Genomic DNA, 20,631 nt, shown 5'->3' with positions numbered 1-20,631 from the left:
CAGCAGAACTGCAGAGTAGGCATGCAGAAGGTGACGTTAATTGTGTGATTAATTTGGTAAAATGCTCCTGACCAGAAGGTGATTGTAAAATTCACAGAAATGCAATAATTTCACTGTCACGTCACAGAAAAATGCTCTCTGGTCTTAATGTCAAGGAAGGGAAGCCATTCAAGTCCTGCAGGTGTGAGAAAATAAAAAAAATAAAATCTGAGCAGACTAACAGGAGAAGCACAGGTGAAACTAATTGTAATGAAGGCTCATAACGTCTGCTGTGAAGTGAATACCATCAGGCTGGTAATGTGTCAGATCCCAGCAATAGACAAGATTAAAGAGCCAGCTGCCAAACACTGAAGTTCACTGCAAGGACACACTAAATCTTTTGTTTTTTAGGTTTGATCTCCTGAAATCACTGTTCTGTTTGGTGATAAACAATGAAGGCACATGCACCAAAACCTCTGGTTACTGTTGGATCACAACTCATAAAACATGCACTTCATACTGACTCGTGTGTAAGGTAAGTTATAGTAAGGTCTTTGGCCTTCTGAATTTTGAAAGTAACAAACAGACTTATTTTAAGTAACTGAGAAACTAGCCTACACAAAACCCAACCAACACACATAGAAACAGGAGCCTAACCCCGGTTTACTGTATATAGAGTAGTCAGGCAATCAGTCCAGGTGAGACTAATCTAAGTGATGACTCAACTCCACCCTCCTTCCTCCTGCAGAGAATGAAAGGTTCAGCCTTGAAAACTGCATCAGTGCATCTCAAATCACTTAAATGCATCTCTTCCCTGTATACGTTGCATTATAGTATGAACAATGGCGATTAACAACAAAGCCAATAAAGACATCATTTCACAGAGAAGAAAAAACTTTAATTAAATATAGTGAGAGTCAAAAAATTATTTTACACTTCAAAGTTCAAAAGAAAACAAAACAAAAAAAAATCAACATTATCATCTTTACAGTAGTTTCCTCTGTAATCGTCCTGTCCACACTGGTACTAATGGTAATGTGTGGATGAATGATGACCACCACTGTAAGCCTGAATGCAGACAAGCCATGTAAATGTCTTTACTGTTGCTGGACAAGTGCTCCATCATACTTCCTTAAACCTAAACCCTCTAGTTACACCTTCCTGTACAGGCATTTACTGTATATATGTACTATAAAAACATCCCTCAGCTTTAAAACATCACATTTTTCTTCCAGAGTTAAAAAAAAAAAATCATACACTCTCAGATACACACACTTGCAGTCACTCTCACATGCACACAAAACAGAAGAGTGGTCTCCAGACCCATGTTTGAGAACAAATAAATAGGTGGCTCGTTTTTAAAAGAGAAATGAAAGCAAGAAGAAAGAGGGAGCAAACATAAGAGCATTGATAGCACAATCAAAACAAAGTGATGGAGGGAAATGAACAGAGGGAGAGAGCAGAGAACCTGAAGGGGAAGGATGGCAGAGAGAGAGATTTTTCTTAAATCTTTTCAGCCTTCATTATTCCAACTTAAAATCCATCACATGGAAGACAAGCACAGATAATCATACTGACATATTTAGCATCTCTACATCTAGATAATGCAACATGTTATGGTAACTTTAACAATAAAGATACATACATTGTGACAAAAAAATAAACATCCTCCTGCTTCCTTAACTACAAATGATAAAAAAAAATTACATCATGGCTTCTTTTGGTTTGATTGAAATTAGCAGTGGAAGTATGGCTTTTAATAAACAGACACTATAATACAAAAACATTCCTAGACATGAGAGACAAAGCATGAGAGAACAAGGATTTGAGCTTTAAAGAATCTTTTCAGGCCTTTTGTTGATTTATCATATTCTCTGTGATATCCCTGTTCTTCCATCCTGACTTCACTGACAGACTGTCAGTCTCAGTTGCTGAGGCTACTGACGTTTGGCTGAGGAGACGTCTCTCGCTCATTGAACTAAAAATTTAAAAGCTGATGGATTCTAAGCGTTTGCTTCCTCTGCAGTAAACTGACAGCAACTGGACGTCCAGGTGTCCTCAAACAGAAATAGGAAAGATTTACAGTGTCAGTAGGTTTTCTGTCCAGTTAAGTTTCCATATTCACTTTGAAATACTATATATGTGTGGCAAATGTCATTGACCTGAATGACGAACAAACAATAAAGATGCACTACCTGCTGCTGTTCTGAAAACAAAGCGCCGATTGTACATGATATGGCATTTACTAGCTAACTATTTCTGACTGTGTGACAAGAAAAGACACATTGAACTGTATAAGACTGTATAGGCATTCATTTCTTAAATAAGGACTTTGGCAAAATTAATAGAATATAAATGAATTAAGACTGTTGAACCACACACACTGAGCTGTGAGCCCAGGGAGCACTGGCTTTCACAACAAATCATCAGCCAGTTTTCACACATTAAGACGTTGCTGGCTAGTTGCCCTGTGCTGCAAAAAATGTCCTTTTTCGACATGAAATTCAGAGTTAAAGCTACAATATGTAACTTAAAGAGCCCATGGCATGCCTCTGTGTTTTCTGATTTATCTACAGTGTTACGATGAATTATCATCTTAAACATGACTGAATAGCAACTTGATTTATATGTCTCACAAACTCTGTAACGTTAGAAAGAATTGTTGTAAGACTGGAGAAGTTACTATGTCTGCTTTATGCTGGTTAAAATATGGGGTTTCTCAATTACCCACTTTGTTTAGAGTGTTACACATCTCTTGTCATCAGTACATAAACTGTTGTTTACCTATCTATGGAAAAGAAATTCACATTGATTAATGCTGTCACAGGTTGTTGTGCTGTCCTCTTGCGACAACACTGACAACAGGAGTTGTGTGCGTTCACGAACCATCCTCTCATTTTCAGGAGGAGGCTCTCAGGTTTTATTGTTCTGAAATAATTACAGACTCTTTGGAGCTATGATGGGTGCAAAGCTAATCTTGAGATTCTCAAGATTAAGCATTAAATAGCTGGAAATGAGCATGCCATGGGCTCTTTAAGGTAGCGCTAGCATGAACCTCCAAATCAACATACTCTGCTCCTCACAGCACTCCCTCTACTACAATGTGCTATGCTCCACCACGCTCTTTAGATATTTGTTGTTATGAAATCACAATAAATAGGAATGCAACAAACTTACTGATCAAGCACAGATAACTGAAAATCTCTGATTGGTTAGAGAGATCAATCCTGCTCAATAACCTTTAGACTCTGCTGCCAGGGCTGTTCAGTGAGTCTAGGTCACAGGAGGCTTCGACAGCACCTCTCCACATTAAGATACGTTTTGGAGCAAATTTCTACAAACAAACAAACAAAAAAAAAACCCCTACTACTGTAGCTTTAAAAAAGTGCAAAAATGGGATGCATCTACGTTCTAGATACAGCTCCACTGTAGATCTGAAAAAGTCTGCCTCAGTGACAGATGGTTTCACAAGTTTTTCCCTGGTAGAATTTTAAGACTAAGTTGAAGCTTTAATGACATTTTTTGCAGCACAGCTTTTAGGACACACCACAGGCTAGTTTTCTCACTCAAACTGAATCAGATCAATGGGCAGGTAACAAAAAACTGTCTGATTGGCTGTCTGATCACAGTAAAACAACACAGCAAACTAACCAAAAAAACAAAAACAAAAAACAAATCTGTTAAGACCAAAACATGGGAAAGCAAATCTCACACAACAAAGTCAAAGTGGTGGCAGTCTTTAAGACATGTTCCCCCTCTTACAGAGGCCGCTGTAGCCGTGTCCAACTTTAAAATGTGGTGACAGGGCTGATGGACGAACTCAGTGGCAGAATTGTTGGGTCAAATCCTCAACAGTGAAGCTGCTGTTGGCAAGTCTATAACCTCTCGTGGTGGAAATGAATTTCTTATTTGTTCTTAGTTTGTTAAATTACTGAATTACAGAACCTTCTGTTGGGTGAGAGACAAAATTGCACTTTCTAGAAAATATCGGCGAGCAGCAGTACGTAAATCACGCTCGAAGTGGGATTTCTTCAATGGCTAAAAGTGATCCATTAAACGCAGAAGTAGAACTCTCAGCTGGAATTGTGCTGTTGTGTGTGGATTTGGCAAAGAGGGGTGAAAGGGTGTGTCTGGGTTGGCTTGTCTGGATTTGACCCTGTATGAATCCTGCAGCTTCTTCATCATCATTTTTTACTCATCATCATCACCATCATCTTCACATTATATTCCTTCATTAATAACCAAACTTCATAAATAGAAAATCCCTCATGTAGAATACAGATAGAAGATGATTATCACATGTTGCACAAAGGGAAAAAAATCAACAATCACTCAAAAGAGGAAATGGATTCTTTCCAAAATAAATACACTTCCTGTGTTCGTGTCAAGTTGTAATGTAGGCGTGGCCATTCTCCTATAAAAGCATCAAGGTGTACAAAGTCTCAACAACTTATTTTCTTCTTGCAAAGTCTTTTTTTTTGTTCTTTGCATGTTTTCTTGCAGTTGTTGTTGTTGTTGATTTTGTTAGAAAGGGCCTGAGTTGGGATTGTTCCTTCAAACAGGGACAGCTGCTTCCATCCCCGACCGGAGTATAACTCGCACAAAATCCTCCGCCAGGATCGATGTGAGTGTGCTTGGTTCATCTTGCACAAAGTCACACACATACACGCACACACTGTCATGCACTCACACCTTTACATGGGCGGGATGATCATTCCAGGGATTGCTGTTGGGAGGAGGAAGAGAAAAAGGAACGGAGGGAGAAAAGAGAAAAAAAAACTTTTAGAACATAGCCAAATATTTTCATTGTCATAAAATATTCCCTAGTAAATACATCAGTATGTTTCCCATCTGTGCAGCTGTGTGAATGCAGTGACATTTGAAACATCAATAGATGAATAAATCAGTAACATCGAGCAGGGACACATCATCTAAGTTGGCTCTCAGCAGCACTGCTCACACATACACACACACACACACACACACACACACACACACTAAACTGTGTGCGGGAACGGTTGTTGTATAATACTGTATGTTTGTATGTGTGCCTGATGGATTGCATCATGATGTGTGTTCTATTTAAACCCAAGGGATGGGTGTCAACATGTGAGAAGCAGGGCCCGGTCCAAAGTGACACACTCACACACAAAGCAAACTGGAGAAAGGATTATATACGTACATGACCAGTCAAACATTTGGACACATCTTCTCATTTAGTGTTCATTCTTTGTTCCATCATTGTCTACACTGTAGATTAATAATAAACACAGCAAAACTATGTATGAGATAACACATGGAATTATGCACTAACCAAAAAAGTGTTGCAGTAAAATATGTTTTAAATTTAGATTCTTTAAAGTCGCCACCTTTGCTCACTCTTGGCTTTCTCTCAACCAACTTCATGAGGTGGTCACCTGGAAAGCTGCCAACAGTCTTGAAAGAGTTCCCACATATGCTGAACACTTGTTGGTTGCTTCTCCTTCACTATGAAATTCAATTCATCCCAAGCCATCACAGCTGGGTTTAGGTTGGAAGATTGTGGAGGCCAGGTCATCTGACACTCTCATTCTTGGTCAAACAGTCCTTACAGGTGTGAAGGTGTTTTGGGCCATTGTCCTGTCGAAGAACAGATGATGGTCCCGCTAAGCACAAACCAAAAGGGGCGGCGTATTGCTGCAGAACACTGTGGAGTCGTGCCAGTTAAGTGCGTCTTGAGTTTGGAATACATTGTGAGCAGGGTCACCAGGAAAGCACCCTCACATCATCACATCTCCTCCATGCCTCACGGTGGGAAGCACACAAGCAAATATCATTTGTCTCTGTGGCTGACAGTCACAGTGGTTGGAAGCCAAAATCTCAAATCTGGACTCATCAGACCAAAATAAAGAGTTCCACTGGTCTACTGTCCATTCCTTGTGTTTTTTAGCCCAAGCGGTCATCTTCTTCTTCTTGGTCTCCCTTGTGATTCACATAGTCTCCTCCGCTGATGCTGAGATGCGTCTGCTACTTGGGAAGCATTCATGTAGGCTCTAATCTGAGATGCTGTTAACTGGTGATTTCTGAGGTTGGTGACTCTAACGAATTTATCCTCTGCATAAGTGGTAACTCTTGGTTTTCATGAGAGCCAGTTTCATCACAGTGTTTGATGGTTTTCACTACTGAACTTGAAGAAACATAAAATTCCTGAAATTCCTGAACTACATAATTCCAAATTGTTATTGAATGCTGTAAGACTGATGTATTTTTGTAGGCCACCCCAGAAGTTAGCATCACACTGGTTCCCTCAACAAAATGCCAGTGGGATTTCTCCATACATGTTTGCATTAGTGCAGAATATAAGCTCTGTGACAAACAACAGTTTACACATTTTGTTCAGCAAGATAATTGTCACAAGTGAACACCACTTTTATGATTTTTGAAGCCCAAATACAATCCCCAGAAGTAAAAGGCTAACGCTAGGCTATAAGCAAACTAAACCAAGGGCCCCGTGACTTCAGTGCCATCACCACAGCATCCAACTTGAAATTTAATTTAACGCCCTAAGTTCTTCGACAAAATCCTTTCCTCTTAGTGTGACCCGATCGAGCTAGTGATCATGGCTGTGTCAGCTGGTCAGAACAGTTTGCACGTGCGTGAGTTTAAACACAATGAGGCTGTAAAGGTGGACTACTAAGGAGATGAATCTCTGGATTTGACGTGATGATGTTTCGTGTTCGTATCCACAGGCTTTACTTTAGGTCATTCAAACTCCTTCATAGAACCCATGGACTTTAGGGCGATGGAACTGAAGTGCAAAACTCAGTTCTGGGTTATAAGACTCACTATTATGGCTCTCTATTGCATAGTTTTGATGTCTTCAGTAGTAATGCACACTGTAGAAAATAATAGAAAGAAAGAAACCCCGTTGAATGAGAAGGTGTTCAAACGTCTGACTGGTGCTGTAAATGTTTTCATGGGGAGCAAAAACTGTAAGAAGAAAATATTTCAGCTTGACAAGACTCTTCAGGATCTACGGTCTCAGCTGAACCTGTCTTTTTTGTCTCAGGTACTCATGAGCCTGCTCACACACACAGATAAAAACTGTCTAGAGAGTTGAGCAGCTGTCATTGTTGATTGCTCCCTAGTAAGTTACCAGTACCGTGTGTGTCTAACAGAGGAAACAGTGTGTGTGCGGTGGTGAGTGGGGTGTGTTTTTTTCAGCTGTGCTTTCAGCCTTAGCTTTGCGTTCCCACACCCCCGCACATTTTCTACACACACACAGCAAAACAAAGCCAGTGATGTTGAGAAATAAATTCTCTGTGCCAGATGTCTTTTTTCTTGTCTCTGTAAATATCTAACTTCCTGTCTCTTTTCCCAGCCAATAGGAAGACAGAGAGGAGTTACCAGGCAACAGAATGGTTTGATCTGTGCTGCGGGACGACAGGTAGACAGAAAATTAAGAAGGCAGAGGGTGGACAGGCAATGACAAGACAAGACATGAGGGAGAAATTGAGGTAAAAATCCAGGGAAGCGAATCAAATATCACTCAGAGGCAGTTAAAAGATGTGAAACGTGACTTATCTGAATTGGTCAGTTTACCAAAAGTTGCGATTAGTTAACAGAGTGAATGAAGAAACAGTTGAGGAACATACTTCAGGTGAAGGCCAGGCCTTGTAGAGAGCTGGCTGTTGAGTACTTGCTAGAGTCCACAAATGTTCTGGTAGAGAGGCATGTGAGAGAGAGAGATAGTTAAAGAGAAAGGGCAAGGGAAGGATGTAAGATCAGAGGAATAAAAGCAGGAAGAGTTAAAAGTCAGAGAAGTGAGAGAAGGAAAAAACAAAAAGCAGATTTTGTTTAGACTGTCCTCACCAGGAATAATGGTTATTTAAAAGGCTTAAAATGACGTTTTCCTGCAGTCATGAGAATGATGACTACTTAAAAAAATGCAACAAATATAGATGAAGCTGCTCTTATATAACGCTGCTCTTAAGGTGGAGGGCAGGGTGGATGGCTGGGCTTTAGAAGTGCACAAACTTGATACTGACAACTGCGTTCTGTGTCTCATCTTCTACCACAGTCAACACTAGTTTTAGTTGCTAAAAATCCCAAATTTTAATCACAGTTGTAGTTTGCATTCACAATTTACGTAATTTGAGCACATCAGTGGATTTGTAGGCATGAGGACAAATCACATTCTCCTCTGTGACAACTGATGACACATCCCAGAGAAGAACAGTCATTTTAAAACCTGTGGGACTTCATGATCGAAATACAGTTGAATATATGAAATGTCATGGAAATCCATTCTGTTGAGACATTAAAAATACAAATGTGAACCTCTGGCACCTGTAGACAAAAAAATCATGTGATCAGGTCATCATGGCTCATCCTCTGGGAACCATGAATCTTAGTACAAAGTTTTATGGCAATTCTATAAGAGTTTGAGATAATTCACTTTGGACCAAAGTGGTGCACTGGTATAAAAACTCACCTGTTAAACACACAACAGTAAGCACTTACTAGCTGATCAGGTACTGTGATAGGTGTAAAAGAAGGATGTGGAACATCGGAGGGACTATAATAGAGTTATAAAAAGCATCATCTGCTGGGGAAATCCTCCCTCTAAGCATGCACTGACTAGCTGCTGTCATGGTAAATTACCTTGGAGGCCGTTCCCGTTGGCGCTGGTGCAGGAGGGTGGAGGGGAGGAGGAGGGCCTGACCACCGGAGCGAAGGCGGACTTCTGCTTAACGGCTGCCGACACCATATTGGCCGGAGAGAAGGAGAAGACACCAGAAGAGGAGGAGCAGTTGGAGGGGAGGGAGGTGGAGGAGGCCATAGTGGGACTGGATGGGACAACTGCAGTGGTGAGGATAAATAAGGAGAAAGACAGAGGGAGAGAGAGGTGGGATAAAGAAGAGAAGGGCGGGTAATGACGAAGGGTGAGAACAGAGGAGAGAGACAGTTCATGGTTACTGTATGAAGCATGACTATCCAATTTACTGTCATCAATTATATTAGAAATGAAATTATTGTCATTGTGCCATTATCAGAAAGTCATGATTTACAGCACGTTCTAAAGATGTCATGTCAAAGAAATCAGATTTTGATATGTAATAAAAACTGGCTTGAAATTGGCTATTTGAGAATAAAATATATGGCCAAAGGTATATGGAAACCCTTGACCACATGTTTTTATTTTCTTTAGCCTGGAGCTATTTTCATGGTTTGGACTAGGCCCTTTAACTCCAGTGAAGGTAAATCTTCAGTTACAATGATATTTTAGACAATAGTATACTTCCAACCTTATGGAAACAGTTTAGGGGAGGCCCTGTTTTAATGTGTGTCTGTGCACCAAGCAGAGTAAAGCAATGGTTTGGTGTGGAAGAACTTGACTTGCCTGGAGGGAGGAAGAGGTGGATCCCAGTGGAGAGGAAGAAGAGGAGGAAGTGGTGAATGACAGGGACAGTGATGACGAGGATGATGAGGAAGAAGAGCGAGGTCAGAGAAAAAAAGGGAAATGGATGAAGAATGGGAGGAGGATGAAGATGACTGAATCTAATAGTTTTAAACTTGTTTCTGCTAGTGACTTTGCAACAACCCCTGAGTTGGTTTCCCCAGTTTCATATCACAATGGGAGTGTTTTCTGTTATTGGCCATTCAGGTAGAGAATAAAGTAACATTTATGATCCTCGGATGCTCATAATGGGAGTGTTTTCTGTCATTGGCCAGTCAGGTAGAGAATAAAGTAACATTTATGATTCTCGGATGCTCCTGTGTCTTTACAGTAACATCTTTTTGGACATCAATTTAAATAATAGCAAAGATAAACCTTTGTTTTCTAACTATGGTAGACTAGTTGGGGGTGGCTGTGGCTCTGGCTCATGAGGTAGGGCAAGTCATTTTCTGACCAGAAAGTTGGTGGTTCGACTCCCAGTCTCCCCACATGCCTAAGTGTCCCTGAGCAAGACACTGAACCCCGAATTGCTCCCAGTGGCTTGACTAGTGCCGTTGTGTGGCAGCCTTGTCGTCATCAGTGTGTGAATGGTGTATGATCTACTGTAAAGCGCTTTGGCCAGTGCAACACACTGTGAAAAATGCGCTATATAAAATACAGTCCATTTAGTTTCTGATGATGACCATATTTTAAGACCACAAACCAAAAAAGAGTGTGTGTCTAATACATTTTAAAATCCGCTGCTACTTTCAGTCTGTGGCTGTCTTCTCCTTGTCCTAAACTTATTTTAGCATTGTGCTTTTAAAAAATGTAAGTGTGGTGTCTCTGTGAAGCTTCTGTTTGAACCGGCACAGTGTGACCCATGGCGTTGTTTAAATCACGGCAAAAACATGTCTGCCCTTGTCAAATCAGCTCCTCCTCCCTAAACCCAGAAATTATGTATTCCTATAAATAATGAATAGATCAGGTTTTTATATTCTCTTTGTTGACACTGAACAGACAAGTGAGGTGAATCTGTGAACTGTATTAAGATATTAAATGCTGCTTTATATAAAATATGTAGTGAAACATCTTTTGAATTATCATGTGTACAGTATCATATCAACACTGCCTGCACAGAGCACTGACCTGAGCGTCATTCAGTATCTGTGGGATGGATTTAAACAACCAGACTGTGAGGCACGTCGTATTGCCCAGTGTAAGTGTTCAACCTTACTAAGGAAATCCCTGCAGCGATGTTCAAAAATCTTGTGGAAAGCTTTCCATGCAGAGCGGGGGCTGTTATAGCAGCAAATTAATGTTCAGTATTTAGGAATGAGATGTTCCACAGTATGGTGTAATGTTTGGGAGACTATATACTATAACCAATGTGGTATATATTATATAGATGAGGTTCAAAATGTATTTTATGAGACGTGACACATGAAGGTTTCACATAGGCCTGGTCTTCCCAAGTTAAACATTCACATCTGCATCCACCATCACCATCATCAGTTAGAAAACCTTAAGCAAACAAACAATCTGACGTCTCTATGCATCCATTTTTATTCTCTCTCTCTCTCTGTTTCCTGTTTTCTTCTAAATTGAAAAGGGATTCAATTAACCAAAGAAGACAAGGTGTGGCTGCCAGATGAAAGGAGGGAGGCGATGGATGGAGGACAAAATGAAGCTATGAGCTGTGAGTTGGTGAATGATTCTGAAGAGAGTAACAGAAATGTCCACACTGCAGATCTGAGACCTTCACTGTCTGTCCATAGACATTTCTGTGCAGTTGAGTGTGTCTGTATGTGTACACCGCTATTTTTTAAATCTGTGAATGTACAATATGTTAGATTTATATGCTATTGTATGTATGTTTGTTGCACACTCACTAGCATAAGGCGAGTTGGCTGCGGAGCCGTTGAGGAAAGTGGGCGAGCCTCCCAGGTTGGTCATGCCAGCATTGTTAGTGTAGCCATTCATGGCACTGGTGACTGAAGTGTAACTGGTCTGCTGAGGCGTGGAGCTTGGCACGTAACCGTGAGGAGATACACTACTGCTGCTACGCACGAAACCTGGAGGATGCATGGTGGAGAGGGAGAGGAGCAGGACAGTACAATAAACAAACAAACAAATAAAACGTAGTTCAGTACAACACCACCTCTAACTATGACCTCAGTTATAAACATACAATTAAATCTATACATTTATGACAAGCTGAAATATTCTGAGCTTCATAAACACAGATAGGCATACAATTGTACAGGTGTACCTAATAATGTGGGTGTATATTTGATGCAAGACCCTATAGACCATATACTGTTGGTTACGTGCCCCTACCCTATGATATAACCCATAGGAGTGTCTCCTGAAGTAGCACCACTATGACAGACATATGTGTCAGACCTTCATCACTATGGTTACATCATTAAACACTGCCTAATTTCTTCTCAGCCAGTAGAGGGTCTGGTGAGGCTCAAAACAAATGGACACCATAGCCTCCTAAGCACTCCTTACTCCTCCCATCAGGTTCTGTTTCCTAGTGATGACATAAACTACAGATGCCTGGTTGTGACACAGGGTGCAAAATGCATCCTCCAGTCTGACGCTAGCGTTAGCTGACTAATTTGTTCGTCCAGTAGAACACACTGGTTAATGCTAATGTGACACAAAACACTAATGTTGCACAAAGCTCAGATTACTCCCAAAATAGCGAACAGACAAACTTTACCCATCCGACAATGTGTAAAAATTTAATTAATGCACATTTACTGTTATAGAATGATCATGGTTTAGTTAGGCACAGACACAAAAAAAACTTTAGGTTTATGGAAAAGTTATGGTTTGGGTAAAAATAAGTTCTTTGTCAAGGTTAGAGGACCTTTGTTGTCATGGCTACAACAATGAACACATAATGGGGAGTCAAATTTTTGCTGACAGTCTCATTTCCAGTCTCTTACCCTGATTGGCTTGTGAAGGTTCAGAGACATTGACGGACAGCTGCCCGGTGAAAGAGTTGACCCCCATCATGCCGGTGTGGGTGGAGCCGGAGAGCTGGGTGTGTCCTCGTGGAACACTGTAAAGAGCTTCTGCAATGTCCGCTGCACGCTTCAAGATAATTTCCTACAGGTATGGGAAAACATGAGAAAATGAGAACTAAAGCAATGCGATCTCATGTTTTCCTCTGTCCATGTAGATGTCTGCTCCGTACCTGGTTATTATGGGGCAAACCATAAAGAGCTTCTACGAGGTCAGCTGCTCTCTTCAGAATAACCTCCTGAGAAAAAGAGAGAAAAGGAGTAGGTAGCCAAAAACGTGCACAGTACTGTAGCTTTCCTCTCATGTCTTTTTGGAATCAGTCTAAAAAAAAAATCATCTACAGCAGATTAAAATTCACCAGAAACTCAGATGAAGCTTTTTGATGCATGTGAAGACACATGGAGGAAGACTGCACATGTAAAAGCACACATCACACATAAAAGTCACATGCAGCCTCTTCCTCCCCTCCTTCCACACCATCAACCAACATCCATTTCAACATCTATTCATGATAAACAAATTGCTCTTCACTCCTTTTAAAGGTAGATTATCTCCTGTCAAGTCAAGTGCTTTTATGCACCTAAATGACATCTTAAAGTGATAGGTATTTAGAATATACTGTAAAGTAAATTTAAAGTGCCCTGTAGGCTTTTTTGCTGTTTAAATCAGACCACAATGATACAGCGTGGGCAGTTTTGTTACTGAGCTGCCCTGTTGCTGTGACAGCCTAGACAGTGCTGAGAAAAAAAAGATGTAAAGGTGAATAACTTTGCAACAAGAAAGGCTGGTTTTGACCCACAGTTGTCTCATTTTTATTCACCTTTCATCTTTTGTGATGGACGATGTTATCATTTATTCCTGGATCTCAGTTCATCCTCCATGTTCTTCTGCTTTCCCAGTCCATTTTTACCTTCTCCTCCAACTTCCCTCTTCCTCAGCTTCCCATCCTTTCGCTCTCTCCCTCTTCCTCTCTGCTCACACCCCGGGTCTAAGGTGTCTTGTTTAACAGTTAATGTGAGAAAATGACTCTGTTCTTTGCAGTATTATGCTGCACGGTGTGACACACGCTTATGGGTGGCTGCATGTGTACTCTCCTGTGAGTTTGTGCCTGGTGGAATGTATTGCTCTCTGCCAGTGTTTGTGTATGTGAGTGAGGCTATGAAAGGTTACAAAGCCAGTCTGCAGTGTTAGTGCGCTTATTCATGGTACTAAATTCAATCTTTTAGACATTATTATGGCCAGGCTGACTCTCTGCTAACCTCTCATTATTAGTCTGGTGAGCAGCTCGCACACACACACCCAGCACACACACTCATTCACAGAAACCTGATCCCGAATGTTCAAGCCATTCCAGTAAGGCAGTAGCTGATAAACGGGAAGGAAAGATGATCCTCTGGTAACATCATCATTATCACGTCTGCAGGCTTCTGCTACTACATCACCCCGAACCCGTGACTGCTGGGATCGATGCACTTTGAATACGTTGCCTGCCTGTGTCTTTTGTATTTAGACACACAACTACTCACATCGCCTAATTAATCTCTCCCAGGTTGCATCAGGAAATAAGAAAGCATTAGTCATCAGATTACCTTCTGCTCAATACAAATGAATAATGCTTCCAGTTGCACTATGTTAATATGAATAGGACTGAAAGTGTTGTTGTATATCTTGTCTCTGTCCTTTATGTTTGAAAAGGAATTAAAAAGTCTAAAATAATCTGACCTTGACACCCTGAGGACTCAGAGTAGTGTCAATAGGACAGCCCGCAGTGACAATGGAATGCATCTAATTATGGAGCCAAAATGAAGGTTATTTTTTGGTTTTTGTGAAACTGAAGACTAAATACATCTTTCAGGTATCAGTTCAAACTGCTGAACTGACTTTCTGCCATTATACTGTTGTTTTTTCATGTGTGCCAAAATATGTTGACACATCTGTTGTATCTGGATAAAAACAAGATGAGATTTAAGGCAAATTTATTTACACTTGTATATACACTATATCTGTTGGTATGATTAATCTCTTCTCAGCTACTGTATGTGTAAATCAGGGTTGGCCCTCCTCCAGTCTGGACGGGGGTGGTGATGCACCAGAAGCTGTTGGGTAACTACCAAAAACACATGACCCTGTGGAAGATATTTTCACAAAACACTGGACTGATGCACAGTAATTAAGCTTGATTTATGGTTCTGCATTAAATCTACACCATAGGTATGACGTACTGTAGGTAATGCCCAGCCTCCACCCTAGCCTGACATGCACCTCCCCAGAAATGTAACTACACATCGTGGTGATGCAGACTGTATCAACTGTGATTGTTCGCATTGCATTTCCTCATTCATGTCTCTTTGTGGTCAGGCAAGCACAAAAAATCGCCAACCGAATTTAGTCCAGAGGGAAAGGTTCATTCTTGACTTAGTGGTTTGACAATATACTCCATGGCCACTTAACACTACTAGATTTTTCCAGAGCATTTACTTGTTCTCTCACAGTCTTCAACAGTGAATGAAGTCTGCTCAGCGTGACCTCATAGACATGATTATTTTTCCCAATTTAGTTTGTAGATGTCTAGACATTTTGTGACATGCAAATCACCAAATTAGTGCTTCATGGATGGCCCTCTCCTTCATTTTTCTGTCCATCAACCATGTCCTGGGTTTAAAGTAGATTAATGCTGAACTATGACAGTGGTGTGACATAGAGTCACTCTGAAACATTTCTTTTTTTAATCACAGATCCCTGCCATTGTCTTTGATTTCTGTAATAGTTGCAATGAAACCTAATTTTAAATCTTTAATTGTTAACATTTGCCTTGATTCATGTGATTGTCCTGTGCTGGCTATATTCATTGTCAAATTTTTATAGAATATGTGCCCAACAACTACTGGTCTGTCATTTAATATTCATGCCATGTCAGTCTTTAAACATAACCTTTGTCTATTATTGTCGATTTCAAGTAAATATGCAGACAGAAGCAGCGGGCGAGTGAAAGAAAATATATCTGTTGGCAGAGAGAAAGAAAAACAGGAGGTGTCTAGGTGCTCTCACTGTGAGTTATGACCAGCACTAATGTGATAACCATACTGTACATGACACACACACATATGCATTAGGACCAGGAAATGCTGAACTGACTATCTGTGGGATCAGATGTGTGTAGTGTGTGTTCTAGTCTGACACAAACAAGACACAACTTATTCTTCCCTAATGCTGGTACATTAGTCGCTTGATCCTCTTCTAATGTCCCATTAGGGATGCTGTACATGCAGGGTCACACCTCTCAGAGAGATGATGTCATACTTTACATGGGGACTCGGAGGGATGTGGGGCACTCTCACATGTACATAGAAGTACTGTTGCACATGTGCACACACACACATGCAAGCATCCTTGTTTTTATCATTTAGCAGGACTTTACATTGACTTACATTCATTTCCTGGAGACTCACCCTAACCTTAACCATAACCATAACCACCACTTGCCTAACACCTCACCCTAAACTCTCTCCTTAAAACTCTGTGGGGACCAGCATCCAGTCCCCACATTGAGAGAGAGAAAGAGTTTCATGGTTTAATGTCTGCATGTTCTTACATCACCACAATTACTCATATTGATGATGTTGAAGACCTGACCTAAGTATGGTGCATGACTTCATCAAAATGAGTCGCATAGCGATGTCAGCTGAGTGAATCACAAAGAAGTCACCCACTCTAAAACAGCCAGTTTTAAGATCGCAATTAATAGCATTTCAGCAAAAATGTTTTACCATTGGAACAATGCGTATACAGTATAATCCTTGAGCTGCATATAAAAGGACACAGGATGCTTGTTGTTAAATACTGAATTGCATAAATGCACTTTACATGTCACCTTTAATTTATTATGTTTTCAAAAATAATAAAAACCTGAGAAGACTAATTGTCTATTAGTGCAATTTGTCTTCCACCATTTTCTGCTGCAGTGAAGAGGACACAGGCCAAGAGAGGTAACTGATTTCTTTGTACATTCAAAGAAGCATTTCTGCTTCTTACTTTCTTAGCTTATCACCCACACAGGTGATCAGTGGCAGTTAAGAGTACAAAAATCTTTTATAGCAAAACGCGGTTCTTAATTATTAAATATTTTCAGTTTTTAAGTGTTTAGAGTCAAAATTCATTTGTTGCAGCACTCTTGTTATTTGTGGCTGTGAACAGTAACTGTAGGTGCACATACAGATGGATGCCGAAGGGGCCACTGTGACAGAAACTGGCAGCTGAATGCCAGTGTGTGTGTGTCCAGCAAAATCCCCTCAATGCTCACTGAACAATTATAGAATCGGCTGTCCGCTGGTAATCCTCTCACACACTCCACTGCCCTGTCTGTCTGTCTGCCTTCTTTACACCAATCACATGTCAATAAGATATCTGAAAGATACTCCCAGCTAGCAGGCAAGTGTGTGTGCCCAACCAAAACACCCTGACACACACACACAAAGACACTAACCTACTTAGAAAAGACAAACACTAAAGAATATTCTCATATGGATCCAAAATAAACATAAATGAGACAACTACATGTACAATCTCTCTCTCACTTCCTCACACACACACACACACACACAGTAACTTCGGGGGGGGCAGCAGCTGTAATGAAATCTCATGGTTCGATAGATTACACTATGATAAATTACCCAACGGTGCACACATATACAGTATGTACCCCCCCACACACTGAAACAGATACACATATGTAAGAGGAACCTGGTTCTAAAACAGGTCCTGTGTTCAAAGTCTCAGTTTAAAAGCAGTTTGTCACCAGGATGAATGATTTTTGTAAACTAGCTCCATATATTGTTACGCTCACAGAAACGCAATACACACCAGTGCAAAGAAACGGCGGGATTACAGACTTGCTTTTCTGAATCACTTGGCACTCATTGGCTGTCTTTTGTGTTTTCTCTGGTGACGTGCAGTCCTCCCAGAGTTGAACTATTTTAAGATTTTTCCATCTTGTGCTCAGTGACTGAAAACAAACAGCAAACCAAATCTGTATTCTGACATGTCATTTCTCATGCTCCCAGAGGACGTGGCCTTGATCTGATCATGAAGGAAAAGCTCTGAAAGTTATCGTTTGGCTCCAATTCTATCAGTTATTGGTTGGAGCCGATGCCTGATCAATACATCCAGCTTCTCTGGGTGCATTTGTAGCAATTTGATGCAGCTTTGCCTGGAAACATCGTGTGTGACACCATGTTGCTTATACTGTACTTGACAGTTTATCCACGGGAATAGGAAAAATACAGTGCCAGTATGATTTTAATAGTGCTCAAGTGTTTTATGGTGGATTGGGGTCAGAACTGATATCAAATGTAAGTTCTTAAGGTATTTATGGACCAATTAAATTCAAGGAATGTGCTTATTTGTTTTATTCTTTTGGACACATGCTTGGCTGGGTATTTCATTTGTTCCCCCTTAGGTTTGACATTTATAAAAGGTAAAATGTTTTTCACTGTGTAAATCTTTAAATGTTGGAAATGCTGGCTTTGATCAATGTATTCATACTATCTGTAGTGGTGTAGTGCAACAACAACAACAACAACAACAACAACAATAATAATAATAACAAAAGTAACACTGTGTAAGCCAAGAAATAATGTTAATTAGTCAAGTAGCAACCACTAATTTTTCTGCACCCCCATTATGTTTTGTAATTCCAGGTCTGACCAATTGGATTGCTTGGATCAAATAAATCTAACTGAATTGTGGAGAGGAAGTAAATCTTTACATTTCAGAGGAATTCCTCCAGAGACGAGAAGGTGGAAGCAGTAAAGATACTGTGCTGACGAGGTCTGTGCCTGTGACTCAGCTTTTACCAGAAGATGGGACTAGCATCACTTATGGCATCACACACTGGCTAACATGATTTCCTGTACCGATCTTCCTGTCGCATCTGTTGTAAGCTGCTCTATACACAACAGGCGCGGTCATAGACAAAAGCTTTTAAAAGAGCTAAATCTTCTGATCCCCAGACTCCATTCCTGACTCGCTTTTGGTGTCTTTTGCATAATTTATGCATAGCAATATTAAGAACACCAACTATGGGACGAATGAATCAGTTACATTGACTGACAGTAACAAGTCTTTCACTGGCTTTGTACTTTTAGAGCTAATAAAGACTTAAACGGTGTCCTAAAACTTTACAGCATGTCTATTGTAGACATGACTGGACATCATTTTTTGGATACTGACTGATTTGACCACACAACACAGAGTAACTATTTCTTACCTAATCTGCCAAAATAGCTAATTATAACCTCATACCACTGTATGATGTAACCACCTGTAACAATTTCTGAACATACTGTAACACCCGCTGTACCCATAAATGTTGTAACATTCAGCAATACCTTATTTTTCCTTCTTACACCGAATCCACATCGAGCTACCTTTATCATTCACGTCATTCATGCGACCGTCATTATGTTTTTCCCTCTCACAACTGGACTGTAGGTTTTAACACCAGCATTTAAACAACAACGAGCTTATTACTATCCGAAGCTAAAAACACTATAAAACGGAGAAAACGTTGAGTATGAAACTACAAACCTCACCCGCATTTGAGGTGTGGTGCATATTGAACATGTTCCCACAGTGATAACATGCTACGTGACTACTAACATGTGTACAGGAGCCGGCATGATGGTGATGACATCACAGTACCACATCATCCCATCATGACCAGTGCCCGTTCTTTGATGATGTCACAGTCAAGACAGTTGATTCTGGATCAGCTCCAGTGGGGAGAGCCAATGAACAGCCTCTGTTTAAAAGGTTGCAATCCCACCTGGCCAGATTGGCAAATCAAACCAGGTGAGCTCTCTTACACACACACACACACACACACACACTTGCATTTTTGAACATGCACATTCACTCTGCATGTGCAGATCACGATGACAGGCTTTGGTATCAAAGCAGAGCTCATTGTTTGGTCCTAATTGTCTACATCTGCTGATCCTTAAAACACCCCGCTTCATCTGCAGCTATAAACAAATAATCAGATATGACTCTGATGCAGAGAAGATTCAAACACTCACTCTGCAAATGGGGGTTAAGCATCTCACACATGACGAGGTAAAAACAACTCACAGGAGATTTAAAAATACATAGTCTGCTTAGAAATATAAAAACAAAACCAATGAATAAAATATAAACACTATTATTTTGTTCTTACTGTTTTGAATTTATCTGTGTGTATCTCTGTGTGCTTGTTCTTTTGATAGCAGAGCAACTCAGTGTATTGTAGCTCAGTAGAACTCAGACGTCGCTGGTTTGATCACTGTGAGAGCTACAATATCTACTCCTTCAGGTGTCCCAAAGAATCACATACATGTGCAAAAGGTGAATGTTAATCATTTGCGATACCTTTGGCAGCCTCTCTGGGTCCCCAGGATGCCGAGGGATAACTTTCTGAAGCCTCTGGAAGCCATAGTCGATGGTTGGCTCATTCAGTGCTACAAACAGAAAGAGGAAGAATCGGTAAAAAGGAGGAGAAAACTTATTGCAAGTTCACTGGTTACTACAGAAAGAATCCGCTTAAACATCTCACAAGATGTGCTGTAGTACTTGAGTATTCTGCAGTCAGACTTGGAAGTTGGAGACAAGGACTCTGACTTGTTTCTTGTAATAATTTGGCATAAGATATTGATATTAAAATCTGTTCGCCTGCACCGTGCTGCATCCAGCACACTTCCATTGAATGAGTTGTATATATCATACTGTTGAACAATATGTTGATGCAATACACTAGTATTGTTGTTCATCACAGCACTGTCATTCAGGATGAGCCCATTCATTTGGGTATTTCTAATAATTTGTCACCCAACTGTAGTACAAATGCAAATAGAGACTGACCATTGAGCCTTGATGAGAAAAAGGAAAACTGGCTCTCACCCCTTCAGTCTCTGCAGACTTTCCTACACATACATATGTTTATTTCGCATCTTCTCTGATGCAAAATAACACAAAGCCTAATGGTAGTGTGTTGTTATGACACTATATAATCAACCCATTCTTTCCTGCTTTATTAATTTCATTTGGTTTATGACTTGTTTCAAAAGGAATGCATTACATTCCACACCTCAGTGTTGTTTGTGTTCAGCCTGAACTTGTTCACATGATGAACAGACACAGTCACATCATCTGTGCCAGTCAGC

At 40.5% G+C, this 20,631-nt stretch overlaps 1 protein-coding gene across 1 annotated transcript in view; it reads right to left on the bottom strand.

Moving 5' to 3' along the window:
• Positions 1–896: 896 nt before the first annotated feature.
• The window catches only part of LOC109959993 (transcription factor COE1-like), an 88,082-nt gene continuing 68,347 nt past the window's right edge, over positions 897–20,631 (bottom strand). The window contains exons 13-18 of the mRNA XM_020599794.1: positions 19,841–19,929; positions 12,609–12,674; positions 12,358–12,520; positions 11,290–11,472; positions 8,623–8,820; positions 897–4,705 (exon numbers count right to left, since the gene is read on the bottom strand). Coding sequence (XP_020455450.1) covers positions 4,674–4,705; positions 8,623–8,820; positions 11,290–11,472; positions 12,358–12,520; positions 12,609–12,674; positions 19,841–19,929 — 731 coding nt within the window. The 3' untranslated portion in view covers positions 897–4,673. The remainder of the gene's footprint in view (positions 4,706–8,622; positions 8,821–11,289; positions 11,473–12,357; positions 12,521–12,608; positions 12,675–19,840; positions 19,930–20,631) is intronic.

The sequence above is a fragment of the Monopterus albus genome, unplaced genomic scaffold (assembly GCF_001952655.1).
Source record: "Monopterus albus unplaced genomic scaffold, M_albus_1.0 scaffold42.1, whole genome shotgun sequence".
In the NCBI taxonomy this organism is placed as follows: Eukaryota; Metazoa; Chordata; class Actinopteri; order Synbranchiformes; family Synbranchidae; genus Monopterus; species Monopterus albus.
Note: the sequence above shows the minus strand (reverse complement) of the source record. Positions and strands in the feature narration are given on the sequence as shown.